Source organism: Ceratotherium simum, chromosome 2 (assembly GCF_057802395.1).
Source record: "Ceratotherium simum simum isolate JZ-2026a chromosome 2, ASM5780239v1, whole genome shotgun sequence".
Taxonomy (NCBI): Eukaryota; Metazoa; Chordata; class Mammalia; order Perissodactyla; family Rhinocerotidae; genus Ceratotherium; species Ceratotherium simum.
Window position 1 is genome coordinate 42,426,772 of NC_141901.1, and position 23,719 is coordinate 42,450,490.

A 23,719-nucleotide genomic window follows, 5' to 3' on the forward strand; every position below is an offset into this window, starting at 1 on the left:
TCCTTTATTCCTACATATTTTATTTTTTGCATTATGGGAGCTATAGACTTTACCAGACTGCCAAAGTTGCCCACAGCAAAACAAAAATGGGTAAGAACGCCTGCAACTTCTTGGAGACAATAGGGACCAGTGGGAACAGTACAACTATGGTGGGTGAGAGTGGTTAGATACAAATATCCAACCCAACTCACACAGGCATGAGAGCGCCTACTGGTATATGCCAGGCATAGTACCTACTGCAGAAATCAGATTTAAGACAGGGCCTAAGTGGGGAGATAGGAATTAGTTCAATGAAGCCAGAACAAAGGGTTGCTACAAGAGTTGACAATATGCCTCCTAAGTTTTATTTGGACTTTCAACGGTGGGACTCAATGAGGGATTAGTATAGAGAATCTTGTTTTTAGTGTATGCACTTCAAGCAATCTCAAATTATTCTTCAGAGCGAAGCAGTTTGTAATGAGTGTGAAGCTGTGAAACAGTTGTGAAAGAGCACAGTGAGAGGTAAGACCAGTTAGGAGTCCAGAGGTAGAGGGCCTGTACTAGGGATGCAGAATAAGAAGTACGAAGGCCTGAAGTTCAGACAGTTTGGCAGGGCAGGGAACGAGTTCATTTTTAGACACTGAAGAATCTGAAATAACCAAAGGCCAATGCCAAGTATGCTTCAAAGACATTAAGTCTAAAGTTTTATTGAGGACAAGGTTATATACAAATCAGAATGCTCCCTAGAAATGACATCCTGAGTAAAAAAGGACAAGGGGCCCCTCAATTTAAGTCATTGGTAATAACAAAGAAATGTTTCAGGTTAGAGGGGTTAGAATTAAAAGTTGAATCACCATAGACTGTCACAAATTTGGTGAAGGGAACCATGTCAAAGTACAAAGGAAAGGTTAACCGGCATTTTAAAGTAGCAGAGGATTTAAATATCCTTTTGTAAGCTGAGATAAAGAAATAAGAGGCTCAAGAATTGGAAGAGTTCATTATTTTGGAGATAGGAAAAAGCCAAAAAGAAGTGGAGGAGCCAAATACAGTTCACCTTTTACTCGGGTAAGATGCAAAACAACTTCCTAGAGGGCTGGGTTTTGAGTACTGCTACTAGATACTCTTGTGACCACACAAGTTTTTAAATGCAGCATCTGCCATCGATATGTTAGTAAATAACTATTATCTTGTTTTGTTCTGGCCAATGCATTGCTCCATGTGAAGATTCAGGTGTCCTCCAGAAGTTTATGGGTTCTTACCAGGTCCTCTTTACCCTCTTTGTGGTGTTGGCATCAACAGCTTTCATCTTTCTAGGTAAGGAGTCCTTACATTCAGCACCGTGGACTTTTGACTTGGAAAACTGCCTTCATTTTATTTCACAAACTAAATGAGGATGAAAATTAGCTGTTTATCACATCTAATTTGGGACGAGCAGTTGAAACTGATTTAGACTCCCTAGCCATCTAGTGGATTAAAGGTCCTGCTCAACTTACCACCAAGAAGCAATAAACAGGATGTGCCAAACACACACTAGTGAAAAGTGGAAACCACTGCTAAACCTTGAGATAATGGCCAGTTTTGCTCAAATTCATAGCTAGAGATGATTCAAGTAACACAACACACCCTATTGTCTACACCTGCATTTCCCCCCATCTTTTAGCCAGAAATTTAAAGAAAAAACCTGAAAACCACTGAATAAAAATTTCCTGTAAGTACATTACTATGAAGTTATTTAATTTGAAGCATTGCTACTTTTTTATAGCAATACTTAAATCTCTAAATTTTAGAGTTGACTTTGCCCCTTAAGGCTTTCCTCTAATGAAAACAGAACTGCCTCTTTTGTGACATCTCCCTTGTTCTTCTTCCAGCATACAATGCCTTCCTAAACAAGATACAGACAGTTCCAGCTGTTTATGTACCAACTCTAGGAACATCACAGCCAGGTAGAGAATCACCATCCTTACCTTTGAAAAGCTCAGATATCCATGTTTTATTCATCCTTCATCTATCTCCCTTCCTTTACTTCTAGGTTCTTATACCTCCACACGTTCTCCCCCTCCCTTCATGAGTCCACAACCCCCACAGGCCCAGAGTCGGCTACAACATTGGCTATGGAGTATAAAGCACTAACCTCTGCTGGGACAAGTCCCTTAACTGTAGGGGACTGGAGATTTCTAGCCCTAGACCAGAAGCCAAGCAGCAATCTCTACACTCATAAGCCTCGAAACAAGGCTTCTGAGAACTGTAAATAAAAAATTCTAAGCTGTTTTGTATTAAAGTGGTGTGCTGGATTGTGTTTTAAAGATGAACTGTCAGTTCTTAATTCTAAGAAAACATAAAAGTTAAAGTAAATATCCCATTTATATGGTATCCCAGGTTTTTAATCAAGCTCCAAAGATTTACTCAATGAGCCTAGGTGGACACAAAGATCTCAAATGGACTTTTTAAGTACTTGGCCACTTACTTGCCCCAAATGACTCTAGTAGTCCTCTCTTCTGGTTGCCCCTGAATATGTGACTTGAGGTAGGAACTTCCTAGCAGTAAAACAAGACAATAAACAGGATGTATCCAAAATGTGTTTATTGGGATGGTTTCCCACTCATCTTGACTCAGGGTGCTTTTAGTGCTGCTTCCGTCTGAAGGAGCATCCTGGAAGAAAAAGGTTCAGAGGTTAGCTCACAGCAGCCTACTTACCCTGCCCCACCCCTACAAAACAAAATGACACCAGATGACCCACCCACAGGAAAGCTCTATTTTTCTCAACTCCTTTAGCTACTACTTAGTCACTTAAGGACCTTATTATCAGCTTCAGCTCATATAAAGCCCCTTTTATCACCCATCCATCCCAGCTTTAGACAGTGATTTGAGATTAAGAAATACGTGGTTTCTGGGAATACTTTGGGGGAAAAAGACTATGGAATCCAACCCTCTTTACAAGACAGTCTGATAATTTACACTATACATGATCCCTCTCACTATAAGATTCAAAGCCCAAAATCACAACATTCGTTAAACCATTTACCTTCTGTAAGCCTTGCTTTTCCACCTGTAGGCTGGCAGAGAACAGTGGAGCAGCCAACACACAAAACTACTGTTTGTGCATGGCTAAAAACGGTGGTGATTTTATAGCATCCTAGAAAAAACATCAAGAAGTAGTTACATTTTTTCCATGCCTTTCTTCACTTAAATGTATGCTATCATGTATTAACTGTTAAGACATGCACATTATATAAACTCTTGAAATTTACTATCCTGTTCTAAACCTGATGACCTGGCTCCAAGTATACATTAACTCCAACTCAGAAGCAATGTGGACCACCTATGACTTTTTGTTAATGAGTGACCACCATCCCAAGCCTCAAAGGGGAAGCAGCAGAATCAACAATTATTCAAGGGTCAAAAAATACAGGATCCTCCCCTTAGGGAGGAGGGATGGTCACTAATGAGTCAATATATCCACTGCCTTGCCTCCAGGTACAAATACATAAATGACCAAAGCAGAAGCCCATCATCCCAGTGTTTCCTACCACAAAGAAATGTTAGAGTTTGTACATGGAGTTCTGACGGGAGATCACTGTGGATCACTCCTAAAACGCAGAACTGGACCCATCCGATACCTTCAAATTTTAGGAAATCAGGGCTGCTTCAAGGGTACGACACAGCTGACACTACACCTTTCACCCACTCTTGGGATCCAGTGCTGTCCCCATACTGCAAGCTGTCTCCTCACCTGGGCATTTCACATCCATGAAGTAGGAATTGGGGCTCTGCACCAGGCGCTTCTTCTTGTGTTTCCTCTTCTCCTCTTCCGGAGAGGGATGAAGGAGATCCTTTGCGAGCTAAGAGAGGCAGAAATGCAAATATTTAGAAACCAACGGCGAAAATGGGATGATCGAAAATAGCCCCCACTGCCACACACCGGGGAGAGCTCGCCCCTCGCCGCCCCTGGCGTCTGCGCAGCTGGGCCGCCATCTTATCTCCTCTCCGCTCCCGTCTAGGCAGGGGGCCCCGCGGGCCTCTGCGGTCCCTGTGGTTAATGTCCTAGGAAGTGCGGAGGGCAAATGGAGGCCCTCTGCGATCCGAAATCAGCGTGAGGGGGGCGTGCGGACAGAAGAGCGAGATCTCCGCCGAAACCTGGACCAAGAAACTCACAGGCATGTTCTCGTGGGGAGGTCGTCACCGCCGGAAAGGAGCGAAAGCGGAAATCCTGCTCCTTATATCCGTCATCCTGCAGGAAGTGACGCCCGGGCCTTCGGCCGCCATGTTGAGAAGGTCCTTCTCTCAGGGTCTGTCTGTGGTGGGGCGAGGGGAGGCTGCCATTGTCGGAAGGTCTCTAAAGGATAGTTATGGCACAGATGTGTCGCTATGTTGAGAGAGGGAGCTTGCTGTCTTAAGAAGGTCGGCGTTATGGGGGCCGGCCGGGCCGGCCCCGTGGTGTGGTGGTTGAGTGCGCACGCTCTGCTGCTGGCAGCCCAGGTTCGATCCCAGGCGCTTGTCAGGCCATGCTGTGGCGGCGTCCCACATAAAGTGGAGGAAGGTGGGCATGGATGTTAGCTCAGGGCCAGTCTTCCTCAGCAAAAAGAGGAGGGTTGGCATGGATGTTAGCTCAGGGCTGATCTTCCTCACCAAAAAAAAAAAAAAAAAGATCGGCGTTTGATCTCTATCAGGATAAATGGACACTTTTTAAATTTCGTGCTACACTTTGACAGTTGAAAACAGCGAGACCGAGCCATGTCGGGACTTACTAAATTTCTTTACTACTTTTCAGTTGGTTTAGTTTGCCCATTTTTAGCAATTCAGCAATGTAAATATAGAAAAAGAAAAGTCCTGGGCCAGCCCGTGGCTTGGCGGTTAAGTGCACGCACTCCGCTGCTGGTGGCCTGGGTTCGGATCCCCAGCAGGCAGCGAGGCACCGCGTCTCCAGCCATGCTGAGACCGAGTCCCACATACAGCAACTAGAAGGATGTGCAGCTATGACATACAACTATCTACTGGGGCTTTGGGGGTAAATAAATAAATTAATTAAATCTTAAAAAAAAAAGAAAAAGAAAGTCCTCCTCATAATTCCCCCACCCCCAACCTACTCCTAGGGTTAACCCCTATAAAATTGTCTCCTTCCACTCCTTTCCCTCTAATAATAGTTACATCAAACACTTATATAGTGCTTACTATGTGCCTTGTTCTGACTGCTTTACATATGTTAATCTTCATAACAACTCTATCAAGTTGATGCTATTATTATCTACATTTTACAGATTAGGAAAGTGATGCCCAGAGAAGTTAAATAAATTGTCCAAAGTACTACTAAACTGCCTTCCAAAAAGTTTGTGCCAGTTTACAGTCCCACATCCTTTTTCCCACATTTTCACCAGCACTGCCTTTCCAAGATTTATAATTTTGGCGGGATTGACACTTTTGACAAGGAATGGGCAGAAAGGAAAAAGAAGACCAAAGCATCATCTTCTACAATAATGACCAAAGGTTTAGAATGTCCATTTGTCATAAAGGAGGAACGAAGATGACCCAAATGGCATCTGAGGACCTGGTTAATTCCAAAGAAAAGGGATAGGGCAAAGCATGTGAGTTCCAGTCAGAGGTGTGCTGGTAAAAGTTTAACAACCAGCTCTATGGAGGAGAGCTCTGATTTGCTGTCTTTGCTAATTTCAGTGGTGTAAATACTCCTACCATGGCTGATTTCAGACTACCAATGTGATATCATTAAACACGGAGTTAGTAAGAGATATGAACAATTTGTTCTCATGAGCCAATAAGAACTGGTTAGAGCACATTACTGATGGGTAGGAAAAACCTATGAGAAAGTGACATTTAGGCTGAAATCTGAAAGACAAGGAGTCAACCATGTAACAGTCTGGGGAAAAAGCATTCTAGGCTGAGGGAAGAGCTTGTGACTACAAAACCCAAGGCCAGAATGAGCCTGCCATAATTGAGGGAGGAAAAGGCATTGTTGCTGAAGCTCTGAGAGCTAAGGGGAGAGTACTACCAAGATGAGATTCCAGTGAAAGTAGGTATACACCAGCATAAATACTGTTTAGAGAGATGAGCAAAAATAATATGGTGGGGATGAAAAAGTCCAGATCCAGGCAAAATAAGATGAAAAGAAAAAGAACTGATGGATTTTTATCAGAACAATCCATGAAAATTGAAGAGTTAAGGGCTGATGAGAGATGGTTTGGCCAGTGAGGAGAAATAGAGAAGACTCAAGGTTTGTGATACAACTTTAACACATAATGGGAGGAGAGGGAATGGACAAAAGGGGATTGAATAGTTGTGTTTTAGAAGGGACAGACTTGGGCACAGAAGGTGACAAGGGTAAGTGAAGAGACAAAAGAGGCCTTCTCACAGCCAGTACACTGTCTTTATACGAGGACGATTCTACGGCCCCACTGTTAGTAAAGCAGATATTTTGAATAATTTTTTCCAAAGGCAAAGATAAACTTGTTTCTTTATAGCCATGCTCTCCGTACTTCAGCTTTCTGGTTGCCAAGGCTACACATTCACAGCTTGTTCAGTGGTGTATCAGGAGTACTGCCTCAGGGCTGTGTTAAAAGATCCACATCTCATCAAAAGAATGAGACCAGTTATCTGTAGTCCCAATCTCTGTCTTCCTGAGCTGGCTTGCCAGAGAAATCACACACAGGGTCCCAGAAGGAAGACTGTTTCAACCAAAGCCCCACAAAGTCTAGGTGAACTCTGTGTGTGTGCACAGGAGGGTGGGTATTTGCGTTGGGGTAGGGTGACGCTGGTTCAGTGTATAATAAATTTTAATTTTCAGTCTGTTCCACCAGGGGGCAGACGGACTCAACAAATAACCTCCTACTCCAGGGCATCCTGCTTTTTCCCAAGGAGTTGGGATTCTAGAACTAAGGGCTTGGAACGCTAACACCAGAATTCTAGAACTGCCCCAGAAGGCTTCTATCTTCCTTGAATAGCCCTTCCAAAAATAAGCTCCCAGTTTTTGTCAACTCCCAGTCCCATCCCCGCCTTCACCCTTATTCCCCAAAACTTTTCCCTTCGCTTAATTCCTCTAAAATTCATCTTTCCCTGGTCATCTTGGTTAAACCCCTACTTCCCTTCACTCCAGCTTCCCTGGCCTCAGACTGGAAGAGTGAGGTCACAAGAGCAGGAGGATAGTAATCAAAAAGCTGTGGGAAATGGCGAGAGAGAGAGGCCAGCCTAGGCTGGGAAGGGAAAGCCCAGAGAAGAGAAGGCTGGGCTGACCTCCCCGGCCATCCGAAAGGGGTGGGCGGGCAGGGGGTGGGGCCCAGAGGAGTGCCGCCTCTCCTCCTTCCCGGAGCCTGGGCGGAGAGGGAGGAAAACTTCCTGGCCTGGGCTACGGCTGCTCTGTCTGCCAACCTACCAATCCCGCCTACCAGTGCCCGGCGTTTCCCCACCCCTCCCCCCGGCTCCCCCAGTGTCCGCCATGGCTAAAGCCTACGACCACCTCTTCAAGTTGCTGCTGATCGGGGACTCGGGGGTGGGCAAGACTTGTCTGATCATTCGCTTTGCAGAGGACAACTTCAACAACACTTACATCTCCACCATCGGTGAGCCCACTGGCCATATCCCAGACCCCCGACTCCCCCATGCCCTCATCCTCAGGCTCCCAAATTACTAGTGACCCCACTTTTCAGTCTCCTTAGAGTGAGGCTACTAAACTCCAGTCCCTTAGCCCTGTCTCAGACCCATCCCCCATACATGTCTGCGAATGGTACTCAAACCTCTAACTTCTCTGAGGCCACCAGGTAACTCCTCAGTTGTGCCAGCCCCTCATTTGCTTCTCCTTCATTTCCTCAAATCCACATGAACCCTTCTCTGTTTCCCTCTCAGCTCCTCTTCCCCCCTCCCCCATTCACCTAGAACTCTTGATCCACTCTCCATATTTCCTGTATCCCCTCTCCCTGAACATCTGTCTCACAATTCTGCTAGCCTTTCTGTCCCACTGAGTTTCAAACTCTCCCATTGCATCCCCACCTTACCATCTATTTCCCAGTCTCCCTGCCTCTCTTATAGGGGGTTGGGGAGAGTGGAACAGAGTGGCTGAGTGTGCTGGAGGGTGGCCCAAGGACTGTGATCATGAATATGCAGTCAGCCTGGTAAGGAAGGTGGGAATGAGGGGACTTTTGGGGTCTCTGAGTCAGCCTGGTGACTCAGCGTCCTCCCTCGGGCTCCCAACAGGCTTGGGGGAGGTGCCCAAGTTTCCACTAAGAACATTGTCTCCCCTCCTCCTCTCTCATCTTTCTTAATCTCCTCTGGGCTGGGAAATAAGACAAGGAGAGTCTCAAGACAATTCTGGTTGGAAAGGGAAAGGAAAAATGCCCCTCTTCCCTAGTTCAGTCGCAGGAGGAATCTTGTTCAGCCTCAGACTTTCTTGGTTCCAAGCCTGGCCCACTAGTTAATTCACATAGACTGGCATCAGCTACTTTTTTCCTCACTCTTCACTCTATAGGACCAGGAGAGTGGGTGAAGTACCAAGAGTAGAAGGTTCCAAGAAAACAGAAAGGAACAGGAATCTGCAAGTAGTATTTTGGAGGACACAGACTGAATTGAGAAAGTTGTCAGCTGGCATGGCTGAGTGAACCCAAGAGGTGCCTTAAGGGTCTTAAGCCTCCCTGCAGAATTTTCATCACCTTCTCCCCCAACAAAATCCATAAACTCTAAGTAAAAACAATATGCTTGCCATACAAATACAGCTTTGAGACAATTCTCCTAGTTTTACACTTCCAAAAAGATTGCTTGTCAAGTGCCTCCCATGCAGAATTTCTGGCAGTGCCGCTGCTCCATTCCTGTCTCTCCCACCACATGCTTTTACATGCACACGTGTACATGTGTCTTGGCTTCTGTGTGCACTCTCCACCCTAGGAATTGACTTCAAGATCCGCACTGTGGACATAGAAGGGAAGAAGATCAAACTGCAAGTCTGGTGAGTGAATCCCCCAGGACTGCTACCCAGACCTCCTCATTTACCTCCTATAACCCTTTTCCTTCCATTTGGCTTCATTTCTCTCCCTTTCTCCATTGCTCCTTCCAGCTCTTCTCCTAATCGATTTCTGTCACCTCACTCAGGTGTCTTTCCATCTCTTTTCCTGCTCCCTCAAATTATTTTTAGCTTTTTGTAACTCTCTTGCCTCTCTTGGCTCCAGAGCATTTTCTGAACTTGACAACAAACATCTGTTGAGCTATAATGTGGAAACAGACTCTAAGCAGTTAAATAGCAAATAGCAGAATTAAGACTCGCCCCTAAGTCTAGTGCTCTCTCTAAATTATGGAGAGCCCAGAAAAACAAATGTAGACGTTTGACTTGACTGTCATAAGGAAGCTGGAGACTCTGAAGGTGTTTAAGTGGTACGTGGTTTGAGGCTTAATAGAGGCCTTATGATACAGTAGATAAGAGCAGGCTGTGGTCCAAATTCTGGTTCTGTTACAGAATGACCTTCATTACTTACTTAGCCTCTCCAAATTGATTTCCTCATTTGTAAAGTAGGGACAAGAAAACATGTCTCACAGGGATAGAGTGAAGATTAGTTAAAATGACACATACATATAAAATGATACATACACAGTGCTTGGCAGAGTAAGCATCCAATGAATAAACCAGAGAGATCTTGTTTCTTAGGCCTCTCCCATCTGTCAATATCAGCCCAACTGTCTTTCATCCCTTTCCCCCTTTCCTGTTTCCTGATTCTGTTTCTTTCAGCTCCACCCTGTTGCAAAAGCTAAATTCTTCTTCTTTTTTTTTTTTTTTGTGAGGAAGATCAGCCCTGAGCTAACATCCGTGCTAATCCTCCTCTTTTTGCTGAGGAAGACCTGCTCTGAGCTAACATCTATTGCCAATCCTCCTCCTTTTTTTCTTTTCCCCCCGAAGCCCCAGTAGATAGTTGTATGTCATAGTTGCACATCCTTCTAGTTGCTGTATGTAGGACATGGCCTCAGCATGGCCGGAGAAGCGGTGTGTCGGTGCGCGCCCAGGATCCGAACCCGGGCCACCAGTAGCGGAGCGCGCGCACTTAACCGCTAAGCCACGGGGCCGGCCCAAAAGCTAAATTCTTAGCTTTTGGAGAGCCCTTCCCTCTATCCCATCCCATGAAATATTCCACTTCTTCAGGGACACGGCTGGGCAAGAGCGATTCAAGACGATCACTACTGCCTATTACCGTGGAGCCATGGTACGAAGTGTGGGTCTGGACAAGGGATGAGGGCATGAGGCAATAGAATGTAGGTTTATGAGTATAGAGGGGCAGGGGTTGGGGCAGGGAAAAATTGGGGGGCGAAGTGTGGGTCTGGACAAGGGATGAGGGCATGAGGCAATAGAATGTAGGTTTATGAGTATAGAGGGGCAGTGGTTGGGGCAGGGAAAAATTGGGGGGCACAGTGTGGGTTGCAGAGGGCGCCACATGGCCTGGTGATTACACTCGTGGATAGAACTTGCAGGGTCACTTAGAAGGCAATGGGAAGCCTAAACAGGGGAATATGTTCTAAGGCTCCATTGTGAACTCTGCCATCCCCCAGGGCATTATCCTAGTATACGACATCACAGATGAGAAATCCTTTGAGAATATTCAGAATTGGATGAAGAGCATCAAAGAGGTGAGGACCCTCCAAGAGAGATGGGGGAGTTGGGTAGAACCTCGAGGATGAAGGGGATTGTGAAGATGAGCTGGACCCAACTTTTACTCATCTTACCCTTTTGCTCCCAGAATGCCTCTGCTGGGGTGGAGCGCCTCTTGCTGGGGAACAAGTGTGACATGGAGGCCAAGAGGAAGGTGCAGAAGGAGCAGGCCGATAAGGTAAGGACTGCGCTGGGCAATGTTCTAGAACTGGGCTGGGAGGGCCAAGATGAGGTTGGATTGCAGAGGATTTTGCCGCTGCCCTTTATTCAACTCGCTTCTTCCCATTTCACCCCCACAGTTGGCTCGGGAGCACGGAATTCGATTTTTTGAGACAAGTGCCAAATCCAGTATGAATGTGGATGAGGTGAGACACAACCCATCCCACCCCACAAAGAGATGGAGTATTGGAAGATTGACTTCTCCTCCCCCCCCAGTCTGTTCTGACCAATCTCCCCTTTCCCCATTAGGCTTTCAGTTCTCTGGCCCGGGACATCTTGCTCAAGTCAGGAGGCCGGAGATTGGTGAGTTGGTTCTGCTGGGCTAAGCACAGCTATGTATGTGTGTGTTGGGAGTAAAAACTGAGGAGGGAAGCAGTGCTAAGACTTCTCATGAGGGTGGGCCCCCTTCAAACAGTTTATAGCCTCAGAATCCAGCCAGCCATTCTCACCCTGACCCCTATGCCCTTCTCTCTCCAGGGAAACAGCAACAAGCCCCCCAGCACTGACCTGAAAAGTTGTGACAAGAAGAATGCCAACAAGTGCTCCCTGGGATGAGAACCCCTTTCTGCCTCCCCACCCTAAGTCTGGAGGCTGAACCTGAGGGAGGCCGGGCTGAGGGGCTGGGCAGGGGAGAAATAGCAGCGGGGGCTTGGAGGGATTGAGGTGGATAGATGGTGGAAGAATGGGGAGAAAATGGAGAAGAAAAAAGGAAGAAGACAGAAGGGAAGAGGAAAAGAAGGAAAGGAGGTAGAATAGGCAAGGAGAAGAGAAAGAATTGAGGAAGTGAAAGAAGGTAAGAAGGAGGTAGGGAGAGAGGGAGGAGGAGAGGAAGGATAGATGGCCCTGGGCCTCAGACTTTCCCTTTGTTTCCAGGGCAAACATAAATGTAAATAAATAACTGATTTATTCTGTTACTGGATCAGGTTTTAGGGTCCTGTGAAAGGCTGGCTCAGAACCACCCTCTGAAGATTGGTCCTATCTTGTCACTCTGCATGGTCTTTCTCAGTATTAAAGGCCACCATTTGCACAAATGTCCCTGGTTTGGGTAACGTCCATCATTGTTGGAATTGCTCTCTACTCATAAACCTAATTCCTGCCTCTCTATGGTGGTTGGTCTGCCTGAATCTGGCTGGGTTCCTGTGACGCCAGGACTAATCCTGCAGTTCTCCCTTCCCCAGCTATTTATTTGATGAGGAAAACAGCAAGGAGCAGAGGCTCTCTGAACCTGAAGGTCAGACATCCTCTTTCCATTATGGGGTTCAGAGGATCCTTGTGGGCAGAGCCTTGTCTAGGAGATTTCAAAAGAGGAGGAAGACTCTTTCTTGGGCCTCCCCAGAGGAGTGACAGCCCTAGCCTCAGGGAAATAACAGTACCTAGTATTGTTTATCCAGTGATTTCGGCAAGCTTCTTTGATTTTGCCAGCAATCCCTTTAGGCAGCTGGTAGGCATTATTATCTGCTTTTACTAGATGCGGAAAATGAGACACAGAAGAGGTTCATTTATTCATAAATATTTAAGCACAATGGTCAAGTTAATATAAGCTTTGGGTGGTACTTACAAGAAGCGAGACAGGGGCTGGCCCAGTGGTGCTAGCTGTAAAGTGCGTGCGCTCCGCTTCAGCGGCATGGGGTTCGCAGGCCCGGATTCCGGGCGCCCACCCACACGACGCTTGTCAAGCCATGCTGTGGCGGCATCCCATATAAAGTAGAGGAAGATGGGCATGATCATCTCAACCGATCTTTCTCAGCAAAAAGAGGAGGATTGGCAACAGATGTTAGCTGAGGGCTGATCTTCCTCACAAAAAAAAAGGGAAAAAAAAAATAAAAGAAGAAGAGAGACAAACAAATTTTAACTAAAACAGCTCCTAATTATTGAATAACAAAGAGGCAAAACTATTGGCAAGCAAAAGAACCACCACCAAAAGCTCGGGCTTAATATACAGTCCCCTCAGGTATACATAGCTCCCTTTACCCTTTCACATTAAACAGCAAAATGATCTCACAGACTTGATCTTTTATCAGGATAATGAAAATGTCAGGTTTGGTGTGGAGAAAATAGCATTAGAAGTTTTATTCATGGATATGATGTTCAAGGCATTTAAGAAATCCCCAAGCCTGCAGTGTGGAAGTGGGTGGCACAACCCTGGAGTCAGCAACAAAGCCTTTTTTGTGCTGCTGTTTCTGTTGGTAAAAAGACAACCCTCAAAAAAAAGTCTGACAGTGCTGGGAGAAGGACTTGAGAAATAATTTGATAAATGTATTAAGTACCCAAGCTTCCTTGGGGTAATGATCCTTATCTGTGGCTTACATTTGAGCTCTGTAGTCAACTGCCCAGCTGGTTTAATTTGCTCAAGAGATGTGGAAAGACTTGCATTTTGTGAATCCCAGGAAGAAGAATGACTGATATCTTTATCATAGCCCAGAGCAGATATTTTAAAATCCAGTTTCAGTGTAGAGACCCTATTCAGTTGCTTGGTACGGCTATTGGAAGTGAGATCTTACAAGAACTCACAGCTAGTCATGAGACATGGTAGGATTGGGTAAGGAGTAACAATACCAGAAGACAGCAGCCAAAACTTTTATTGTAGCTAAAAACTATTGGGAAAAAATCCACACCCTACTATCTGTAACATACAACTATTGACACACACAGGCAAATAATTAACTTAAAGGAACAAATAAATAGTCAAAGCAAAATTAAAGCTCAGCTCTCACCAGGCTTTTTTTTCCCAACTCCCACCCACTGATCTTTCCACAGTCTGATAGTTCCTGCTCTTGAGAAGCCAGCTTTAAGTTTGCTGGGAAGATAGACAGAATTTATGGGATATAGCACCAGGTATACTGTTAATTCCAAAATAAAGTGCTCTAGCCTTTAGGGCTGTTGGGGAGAGAAGGGAGCTGTGGTCTTTAGGCTAGAAAGACTTGTTGGGGGAGGAGAATATGGAGCAGAGTTAGCAAGAAAAAAGTATGGGGACAAGCCCTTTGATCTTGAGAAGTGGGGTCCAGATTATTAATAGTGCCTATTTATATGAAGTTTATTTTAAGTACCTCCTGTCTATCTACTGAGCATCTAAGAAAACTGAACTCACATGGTCCCGTTGTCTGGGAGGCTGCAGACATACAGATATGTAAAACTGGGAGGAAAATTCTGGCAGGATAGTGGCTAATATATTACTAGACAGTAAAGCATGAACCCAGAGTGTGGGTCAAGTCACTGGGGTTCTGGATATATATCAAGGTTTAACTCCATAGGAATGGAAAGCAGGCATAAATCCTTAGCCTGGGCGTTGAAAGTCTGGACTGAAGCTTCAGCTCTGTCACTCACTAGCTGGGTAACCCTGGACAAGTCACTTATACTCTGAGTTTACTCATAAAGCAGAGATGGTATAATACCAGCTCTGACTCCTCAGGATTACTAAGGAGGATCAAAATGACCTAAATGTTGAATTCAAAAAGTATGATAGAAATGTAAGGCAATATAATTAGAAGAGAATAAAGTATTTTCATACACATTTCATTTGCATCTCGCCAAAAAACCCTAGAAAACGCACATTAGCATTTCCGTTTTAGACGGAACACAGAACTAGATACCGTCCTAAAGTCACGTGGCTCATAAGCTCCTGAACTTGGACACAACGCTTATTGGGACTTCAAATGTTATGCTCTTCTCATTGCACTAACGATTATTCCATTATATAGGAGCAAAGGAGAGCCCAGAACATTTGAGGAGGTTGTTGAAAGGACCCGTTCTGGGGAGTAATTTAGCAATTAACATGAGAGAAGGTGACATCTGAGTACTGGAGCTGAGTGGGAGCCCCGAGACAGGGGAAGGCTTCACGTTCATTGTGGGTCTCAGGTATTCCTGCTCCTGGAGGGAGGAGAAAATGCAATTTCGCCTCCATCCCTGGACCGCCAACCCATCTTCTCCCCTTGACCATCCATCGAGGCGAGAAGAATGAGACGCAGAAGGGTGTCAGACAGGCTGAAGCTGAATGGTGAATCCCAGGGTCTTAAGGAAGGAGCAAAATCCTGAGAGGGCGGCGTATTGTTCTTTTTTACGTCTCGCTGCTCACCGAGCCCAAAATGGGCAAACAGGTGACAGCCCAGGCAGCAGCGAAGCGAGAGCGCAGAGGAGCCTCCCAGCCGCCATTTCCCTGCTGCCTCAGAGGACTGCCAGGACCAGCATGCACCGGGGCGCCGAGCCAATGGCCGCAGCTCGCCGCACAGGCGCCGTGAAGGCTGCCTCCCAGGGAGCCGCGGGCCAGCGCCACCAGCCCGGAAGACTACAAGCCCCGGCAGGCGACGGCTCCCGCGGCCCCCCCGCCCCCGCCCCGGATCCGCGGCGGGGCAAGATGGCTGCGCCGCGAGCGGGAGCGGAGGGGAGGGGGTGGTAGGCCTGACGAGCGGCCGAAGACGGGGACCCCGGCCCCGGACAACAAATGCGCCTTGGCTTCCCTCGCCGTGGCCATGGGGACGTCCCGATAGATCCTTTGCCCCGATAGGCAGCCCCAGCATTTCGCAGCCCTGACCTGGAACCTCCGGAGGGCTGCAGAGCGAGCGCCGCCTCTGCGCTCCGGCCGAGGCACGAGGCCAGTCGAGCGGGACAGACGCGACCCTGAGCGCTCCATGCCTGCGGGCGTGGGGAGGCGTGGCCTCCCCCAGGGCCGTCACCTCTGCTGGTTGCTCTGCGCTGTCACCTTAAAGCTCTGGTGAGGAGGGGCTGAGGGCAGGCAAAAGGAAGAGGATCGGGTCGTTGCCGCCCCCGAGGATGAGGGAGACTGTATCCCCGTATCCCTGCACCGCGGGGACGGGGACGGGGCGGGGGGCGGGGGTTGGGGTTCTGTTTTCTGACTTTGACTCTTCCTCCCCTCACCCGCTGCAGCCAAGCGGAGGCTCCTGTGCGGGAGGAGAAGCTGTCAGGTAGGTGATGGTTTGGGATCCTGATGCCCCCATAGTTTTTTTTTTTTTTGTGAGGAGGATCAGCCCTGAGCTAACATCTGCCAGTCCTCCTCTTTTTGCTGAGGAAGACTGGCCCTGGGCTAACATCCCTGCCACTTTATATGGGACACCGCCTCAGCATGGCCTGACAAGAGTTGCGTTGGTGGGCGCCCTGGGATGCGAACTTCGGCCGCCAGCAGCGGAGCACGGGCACTTAACCGCTAGGCCTCGGGGCCGCCCCCCTCACCACGCCCATAGTTTGTTTTGACATTCTCCCAGATACCAAGAGCACAGGTGGAAAAGGGCGGCACCACGTAGAATGAGGGCATTCAGCTGTGCTGGGAAGTTGGATGGGCAGAACCTTTGGGAGAACTAGTTTCTGAATGAGGTCTGGGGCTGGCATTTCTCTTGCCTTTTAGTGAGCACCTCAAAATTGCCGTGCTGGCTGGTGGAAGAGTTTGTGGTGGCAGAAGAGTGTACTCCATGTTCTAGTTTCCAGGCTGTGAGTATCTGTTTTCTCTCCCTTTTTTTTTTAACCTCTAATCCATCCCTAAGTCTTACTAAGTGTGCCTTTGCATTGTCTTATTGTCTTTTTCCTTGCAGGTTCAGTGTATATCCAAGTCTGAACTTATCTTCCCCCAAAAATGTGCCTTTTTCTTTCCAAATTAATGGCAACATTCAGCTAATAACCATGTTATGTTCATTTTTAATCCAGTAGGCTCTGGAACGTGTCCCCACCTCTCCTAGACTGTTGCCCCTGAAATGTTCTTTCTAACACATATTTCTAATCATGCAACCACCACTTCCACCATCCCCAACAGAACTCTTCATTAGTTCTCTATTGCCTGCCATCTCTGCCGTAGCGCTTGGGCACCTGCCCCTTCTGAATGGCAGCATTTCTGCTTCCCCTGCTGCCCTTTCCTAACATGTGCTTTGGTCCTTTTCTCCTGGCAGAAAACCACCCCTGAGTGTGGTTCCACAGGGTATGTGGAGAAAATCACATGCAGCTCATCTGAGAGGAATGAGTTCAAAAGGCAAGTGCTATTTCTCTTCCTGAAACCTCCTAGCTCATCTCTGCTCCTATGACTTGAGGTAGATAGTCCTTCCTCTTCCTCTTAGTCTGGAGGTAGCATGGCATATTGGAGCCAAATTACTTGAACCCAAATCCCAACTCTACTCAGCACTATATTACTGGCCATATTTTCTTAACAGTAAAGTTGGTTAACACCAGCTCTGCTTACCTCAACAGAAAATAAATGAAATGATATATCTGAGTGGGATTTATGCTCTGTAAACACATTAGAAGGCTGACTGGTTTCCTCTTTTTCCCCATGGATATATCTTGGTTAGGCTGAAATAGAAGACAGATTAGAGAGTGAGGCTATCTGGCCTTCCCTGGGAATAACTGTTTCTTCCTGCCCTCAGCTGCCGCTCAGCTGTGATGGAACAACGCTTATTCTGGAAATTCGAAGGGGCTGTCGTGGGTATGGCCTTGGTCTTCGCTTGCCTTGTCATCATTCGTCAGCGACAACTGGACAGAAAGGCTCTGGAAAAGGTCCGGAAGCAGATCGAATCCATATAGCTGCCTTCTACCCTTTTATATGGGTCTTAGAGACCATAGTGGTCTGAGAATGTGGAATGGACTGACTTGTGCCCCTGGTTCTTTGGAGCCTTGTGGCAGCACTCCCTTTCTCCCATCTTCCTCCTTTGGATCATTAATGAGCACAATAAACAGAGTAAAATAGTTTCCTTCTCTGCTGTAATTGGTTTGGGACAGGAAGTCATGGGGGCAGAGAAGGAAAGGGGGTGGCAACTTTAGGCCCCTGTTTACCAAGTACCTATCTTCCCCCTCTCCTACTACTTACTTAAAACTTCTGGGATACAATTTCACCAAAAAGTTTATTTCTCAACCAAAACTTATTTCCCCTCAACCCTAACCCCAAAGAAGAAATAAAATCACAGATACATGACAAAGGTATTTGAGGTGCCCCTTCACATAGGCAGACTGGGCTTCAGGATACAGACATCTAGGGCGTCCTGAAGTGATTCAGACCCCTGAGGCCAAAGAACTCTGAGTGGGAATTCCAAGGGAAAGGAAAACCGTAGGGGAACCCTGGATTCCGTACCGTGATTGGGAAGTGGGCCAGGAAGTGTTCCAGCTCACATCTCATCTGCATGCAGCACAGTTCTGACGCGCCGGCTGGCGCCTATCTTCCCTCCTATCTTCTCAAGCAGTGTACTTGTTGAGCCATTTGCACCCTTGGCCCCAGGTGGGACCCCCAATCTGGACTCTACCCCTGGGGTCTCCAGATTTTCTGTCATGTCCTTGTGAGTCAGGATATTTCTGGAAATCACTGTGGGTGAAGGAAAAACGGCAGTAGTAGAGTGCTCCCTTGGGTGTGGGATCCTAGACAGGATAGGACCTCCCTCTCCCTTCTTGACTACCCTGAAGAACAGAGTCCCTCCCTGCCCTTGCCTCTCACCTCCATGAGGCTGGTAATCCTTAGGCCCAGCTTCTGGTAGACCCTGAAAGGGGCTGAAACTGGGCAGGATGATGAGCACCAGGGAAAAAAGGAGGATCTGGGAGGAAACAAGAGGACACTTGGACTGTGGGGACAATAAAGAAAGGGAGCAGATGGCAGTTGGGGTCATGAGGGATGGGAAGATAGGTATGGCTGTGGAGTGGGGGTGTCAGGATGGCAGTGTGGCAGAAGATGGGGGGAGTAGGGAGAGATGGAAAATAGACTAATGGTACCAGAACACAAGTGCTGGTTTGGGCAGCTTTGTTGGAAGTTTGAGCAATGAGCATCTGTAGCTGGCGGAGCTGAGTCACCAGGGAGCTGGGAAAGGAGGAATGAAGAGTTAGATCTCCTGGGACCCAGGGCCCAAGAATGGTGTTCCTGTGGGCTACACCCTTCCCCCAAAGCGCACACTATGCTTTCACTCACATGTTGTGCCTTTCGAGCTCCTGGACTTTTTTCTGTAGTTCCTGGTTCTGTGCAGAACAGGCAGCCACCCTAGGGAGTGTGGAAGGTAGACCAAGGCTCTGCAATCCTGCCAGTCCCTGATCTTGCCTGCCTTGGTAAGGAAGGGGGCCCAGATGAGGCCCATAGGAAGCCAGAAATTTGAGTCCAAACATACCTGCTCTCTAGTCCATCGATGTACTCTTTCTTCCGCCGCCGACTGTCCTGAGCTGACTGCTTGTTACGTATTTTCCTCCTGACTTTCTTGAGGACCCTCTCCTCTGCCTGAGGGCCCAGGGTGTGTCAGTCCTGGGCCCTTAACTTCCCCCAACTCCCCAACTTGCCCCTGCGATCCCGGGTCTTCAGAGGCCATATTGGGGCCACTGGGTTGGGATGCCCTTTGGGGAAGTGTGTTACCTTGGTGAGGGGCAGATGAGCGGGCAGGGAAACCCCTTCCTGCCCCAGCAGACGCTTCTCCTCATCTGTCAGGAACAAGGTTTGACAGGGCAGCTGGTGGGCGACAGGAGGACATGAGATGAGAGTGCGGAGAGGGTCATCTCATTTCCATCGCCCTGGCCGCTCCCTCTGTATGCCTTCTGGACTGCACTGAGGAATAACCATGAAGTGAGGTGAGGGGCAGGGACCTTAATTCACACAGGCTCTGGATCAAGCCAAAGGGACCTCCTGAGGCTGAGAAGGGAGAGAAGAGGTGGTTTTGTCATATCCTTTGCCCACAGACTTAGGATGTTGGCACTCTAAGCAAACTAGGGAGGGCCTGTTCTGGTCCACATCTTCCCCAAACTTTACGGGTATTTGAAGAGCACATGGAGGAACTCACTAAGGTTAATCTTACAGCAGGCAAGTGATTCACTTTCAGCCATTAACTTTTTTTTTTTTTTGAGGAAGATTGGCCCTGAGCTAACATCTGTTGCCAATCTTCCTCCTTTTTTCTTTTTTTTCTCCCCAAAGCCCCAGTAGATAGTTGTATGTCATAGTTGTACATCCTTCTAGTTGCTCTGTTTGGGAGGCCGCCTCAGCATGGCTTGATGAGTGGTGAGGTCCACGCCCATGATCCGAACTGGCAAACCCTGGGCTGCCGAAGCAGAGTGCGCAAACTTAACCGCTATGCCACCGGGCTGGCCCTCATTAACTTTTATTTGGCAGAGAGTGTTATCCAGTCACCTGTCAACCACAGGGAGCTCCCTGGGGCAGTGGCCCATTCTCCCCTAGGGTCTGAGCCCCACTTTTCAGACTGAAGCTCTGTCTCCTCTCAAAGAACTCCCCAAAGGCAACCAGACTAAGTAACTTCATAACAAAGTAGGTGGGAAAGGTAGATGGCGTCTGGTTAACCTGAGCCTGTCAATGGAGTAATTTGCCTACTTTTGAAAGATTTATGTTTCACTTTGTGACTTAAGAGGAATTCATTTTTGTTTTTGCCTCCTGATGGTCTTTGGCTTTTAGCTAAACCATTTCTTCTATCTGCCTTTTCCTGATGCTCCCTTCTTGCTCCTGCAACTATTTGGTGGAACTATTAGAGGGGTGGGTGTCCCTCCCAATCCACCTAATCAAAATCTCTGAGAATGAGGCCTAGAGGGTTTTATTTAAAAAACAAAACAACCACAGACTCCCAGTGTTTTTGATGCACACTCAAGTTTAGAAACATCAGACTTTTGAATGTCCCTCAGCCACGATTATAAGATGCTTGGCTTGGCTTGGCTTCTGGTCCCAGCTTCAACCACAGATTTGCAGGAAGGCTAGAACCTGTTCCCTGCGTTTTGCACACAAGGAATTCTTTCCAGGATAAAGGGACGAACAGTGATCTGAGCAAGGCCCCCTCCTCGCCCCCACTGCAGGAACCAGCCAGCCAGCCCTGGGGGAGGTATCTGAAGTGTTACTCCCTACACTGTAGCACTGGGCAGTAAGTGTGGCTGGATGATTGTTCCACTGGAAACATAGTTGTAGTTGCTTCTCTTACACCTAGTGCCCAGTAACCAATTGGATTCCCAGGTGGCCTGTCCCATTTCCACATCCTGACTCAAGGCTGAGACAATGGCCCTGGCTGAGCAAACAATGCACACAAGGTCCAGGCTTTCTCGCCAGCCCTATCCCTGGATTCTCTCACCCCACTTTCTCCTTAACTGAGTTATCACCACCTTACCCCCAAGGGCTCTGCCTCCCTTGTCCTTTCCTGCTCTTAAAGCTGCTCATGTCTCCCTGGTCTTTAGGCCTGATGCAGCAAAAATTGGGGCAAAGAGAGTTCAGCATCAGTTTCCCCCTCACTTACCCCCTTTCCCCATCTGTGTGGGTATATATGTGTGTATCATGGAGTACTGGATCCGGCTGACCCCAAGACTCACCAGGGTCACAGGAGGCACTGGGTTTACAGTGCCTGCTGTGGGCAGGATGTGGGCGTGAGCATCAAGGGGCAGTTCGCTGACCAAGCAGGCATCAGGCACCATAAGTGGTGGGCTCTGCTGACCTGAGGGAGACACAGGTGGTTGGGAGCAAGGGGATGGAGGGTACACCTTGATGGCAGTAGGGTCTGGGTAGTGGCACAGGTTGGGGAAACCCGCTTAACCCCAGGGCTAGTGCGGGATCTGAAGGGCCATTGTCCTCTTCCCACAAAGAACACTGACCTAGCTGGATAGAGATGAGCTCTACAGCTGGCCCAACTTCCCCCTGCATCCTCTCCAGAGCCCCTGCCTCATAGACAACCTCATAGAGGGCAGGGGAACTGGGTGCCTTGGAGGCAGGGGGACTGTCTGGATGGCCAGGGTCCTCAGAGATTCCACTGTCACTTCCAGGAGATGCTTCTGAGCAGTACACTTCATTGGGATCAATGAAAAGCTTCAAGAAATCTTCAGGCTCACTCTCTTGAAGGCCCTACAGAAGAAGAGGGTGTAGATGTATACAGTAAAGTATTCTGGAAATCCTACCTGATATCAAATCTAGATCCTTCATGCTTCAGTTTCAGTCCCTTCTGTCCCTGGACATGGGCATTGTTATAGCTCATGTCTATTTTACGGGCTCTGTCTTCAGACCTCTCTCCAAGTGGAGGCTGAAGCCTCTTGGGCTTCTTATCAGAGTTGTGTCTCAACCCACCACCACTTCCATTCATCGCACTCACACAGCCAAGGCTCCCACTGGACTCCCAGCCTTGCTTCCCCTGTTCCTGCAGCCTAGTCATGGGGACCTCTGGAGGTGGACAGTGGAATCCCAGTTCCAGGAAGGCTCCTGTTGAGAAGACATCTTCTGGCGGCTCCAGCCACATGTCCAGCAGCTCAGGGGTTCTGAAATCCATCCTTCTGCAGGGCAGCATGGCAGGGCGCGGGGTGGGGGTGGGGGTGGGGGGGGAGTTGCAGAAAGAGGATGATTGTCTCCTCCCCCCCCCAGTTTCTGGATCCCTCTCACCCCTCACCTGCACAGCCCCCTCACCTGTCACCTGGAGATCTTGCCTCCCGCCTTATCTCTCTGGTTCAGACAAAAGAGCCACCTGGGTATTACTTGTTCGGAAGAGCCCAGCCTTGCCAAGCCAGCCTAGCCTGCTGACTGCCCCAAACACTACACCTTTTCTTTCCTCCAGGATCTCGCATCCTGGACCTGCCCAGCCAAACCCCGCCCCCAGCCTTACACCAGGAAAGTGGGTTGCACCTAGCCAGGAGCCACGGTAGGGGCACTGTATCTGGGAGCAGGGGGTTAAGAGGCTAAGCGTCCACAAACCAGACTTAAGGAAAACATAGGCAGCCTCGCCCTTTCAGCCTCAGTTTCTCCTAGCGATTGCAAATCTTCCTGAGGGTTTTGGTGGCTCCTCAGGGAAGGCTAGAGATGGCTATGACTGGAGCACAGGACGTGCTGTTCTTCGGCCATCAATTTTATAAGAGGGAGATCACGGCAGGGTTGAAAACAAAGGAGGAAAGAATCAACTGGATTGCCCAAGACATACGGCGGCATCCCCTCCCCCACCCCCTGGCGCTTGTCCCACAGTTGAGTCTGATTGGAAGCTAAAGACGGAGGGGTTGAGGGGCAGGGCATTGAGCAAATCAATCACCCTCTGGAGGCAGGCTCCACCGTATCCGGTCAGAATGGGCTGTCGAGAGGCAGTGAGGCCGGTGGGGCCGGAGGACTTATTTGTCTCTCGGGGAATGGGTTCTGAGGCACCAAAGGGAGAGTAAGAGCCAGAAGACAAATTGTAGGGAAGTTAGGGAAAAGTTCCGAGAATACGGGTAGGAGCGGCATGGTTTGGTTTCGCTTGCCACGTGATTCCAAATCCCAGGTTATTACCTAGGCGGGGAGTAAATAACCTGTTGACCCAAGTTAAGTGACAGAGCGTTGACTCAGCCGGGGGCAAGTCGCACAATGGCGGGTTGTCCAAATCCGGAATCCGTGCCTCATGCTACTGATAAAGAACAGCAGTTATACATACACACTCACAAGACTCTCTCTTAACTAACGGGAGGGAGGAGGGTCTGGAAAACTGCAAGAGGTCAAAAACTCATTTGGGTTTGATGTGGGAATTTGTCTTATTGTTTGTGTATAATTACCAACAACAGTAAGTGTCCTGCATTTGTATAGTTTATAAAATGTTTTTATAAACATTCTTCTCTCATTTAATCCACAACCCTGAGGCAGACAAAGCAGGTAATATTTTACTAATTTTACCAATGAGGAGATAGAGATCCATGACTAGAATGTAGAATACCAAAACTCAGGATTTTTGCCTTGGTCTAGTGATTGATGACCCAGGAATTCACTTTAAATAAAATAATGGAAATATACTAATACAGGTATGATTTTCGTAGCTGGGTGAATAAAGCAGGAAAGTCAGGATACGGATCTAGAATTCAAACTGGTATTCTCCTTGTGAAAATTTGAACAAGCTGAGGGTAAAGAAAGGAACAGGATCTAATATTTATGGAGTAACTATTATATGGTCAGACATTTTTTTTTTCTTTTTTTTTTTTTTGTGAGGAAGATCAGCCCTGAGCTAACATCCA

The 23,719-nt window shown here is 47.9% G+C and overlaps 5 protein-coding genes across 6 annotated transcripts in view; 3 read left to right on the plus strand and 2 right to left on the minus strand.

Annotated features, from left to right (window-relative positions):
* The window catches only part of NUP210L (nucleoporin 210 like), a 106,049-nt gene extending 103,587 nt beyond the window's left edge, over positions 1–2,462 (plus strand). The window contains 3 exon segments of the mRNA XM_087442798.1: positions 1,196–1,293; positions 1,848–1,940; positions 1,943–2,462. Coding sequence (XP_087298924.1) covers positions 1,196–1,293; positions 1,848–1,940; positions 1,943–2,109 — 358 coding nt within the window. The 3' untranslated portion in view covers positions 2,110–2,462.
* Positions 2,463–2,537: 75 nt separating this feature from the next.
* Positions 2,538–4,211, minus strand: RPS27 (ribosomal protein S27). Its single transcript, XM_014791892.2, has 4 exons — positions 4,132–4,211; positions 3,710–3,818; positions 3,002–3,112; positions 2,538–2,628 (listed from the first exon to the last, which is right to left on the minus strand). The coding sequence occupies exons 1-4, from the start codon at positions 4,135–4,137 to the stop codon at positions 2,600–2,602; spliced, it is 255 nt and encodes an 84-aa protein (XP_014647378.1). The 5' UTR covers positions 4,138–4,211; the 3' UTR covers positions 2,538–2,599.
* A 3,111-nt stretch (positions 4,212–7,322) lies between these two features.
* On the plus strand, positions 7,323–11,856 carry RAB13 (RAB13, member RAS oncogene family). Its single transcript, XM_004436078.3, has 8 exons — positions 7,323–7,544; positions 8,860–8,920; positions 10,103–10,163; positions 10,507–10,584; positions 10,695–10,784; positions 10,906–10,971; positions 11,075–11,128; positions 11,303–11,856. Exons 1-8 carry the CDS (start codon positions 7,421–7,423, stop codon positions 11,378–11,380), a joined length of 612 nt encoding a protein of 203 aa, XP_004436135.1. The 5' UTR covers positions 7,323–7,420; the 3' UTR covers positions 11,381–11,856.
* Positions 11,857–15,137: 3,281 nt separating this feature from the next.
* JTB (jumping translocation breakpoint) lies at positions 15,138–17,508 on the plus strand. The gene is made up of 5 exons (XM_004436077.3): positions 15,138–15,533; positions 15,707–15,744; positions 16,182–16,264; positions 16,717–16,796; positions 17,188–17,508. The coding sequence occupies exons 1-5, from the start codon at positions 15,451–15,453 to the stop codon at positions 17,342–17,344; spliced, it is 441 nt and encodes a 146-aa protein (XP_004436134.1). The 5' UTR covers positions 15,138–15,450; the 3' UTR covers positions 17,345–17,508.
* Positions 17,509–17,642: 134 nt separating this feature from the next.
* On the minus strand, positions 17,643–22,610 carry CREB3L4 (cAMP responsive element binding protein 3 like 4). Of its 2 annotated transcripts, XM_087442814.1 has the most exons (10): positions 22,161–22,610; positions 21,853–22,030; positions 21,362–21,608; positions 21,083–21,204; positions 19,143–19,235; positions 18,904–19,010; positions 18,711–18,779; positions 18,518–18,602; positions 18,246–18,342; positions 17,643–18,116 (listed from the first exon to the last, which is right to left on the minus strand). In XM_087442814.1, the coding sequence occupies exons 2-10, from the start codon at positions 22,024–22,026 to the stop codon at positions 17,923–17,925; spliced, it is 1,188 nt and encodes a 395-aa protein (XP_087298940.1). In that variant the 5' UTR covers positions 22,027–22,030; positions 22,161–22,610; the 3' UTR covers positions 17,643–17,922. The 2 variants fall into 2 exon arrangements, with proteins under 2 accessions (XP_087298940.1, XP_004436132.2); XM_004436075.3 differs by lacking the exon at positions 22,161–22,610 and having other exon boundaries at positions 21,853–22,044.
* Positions 22,611–23,719: the final 1,109 nt, after the last annotated feature.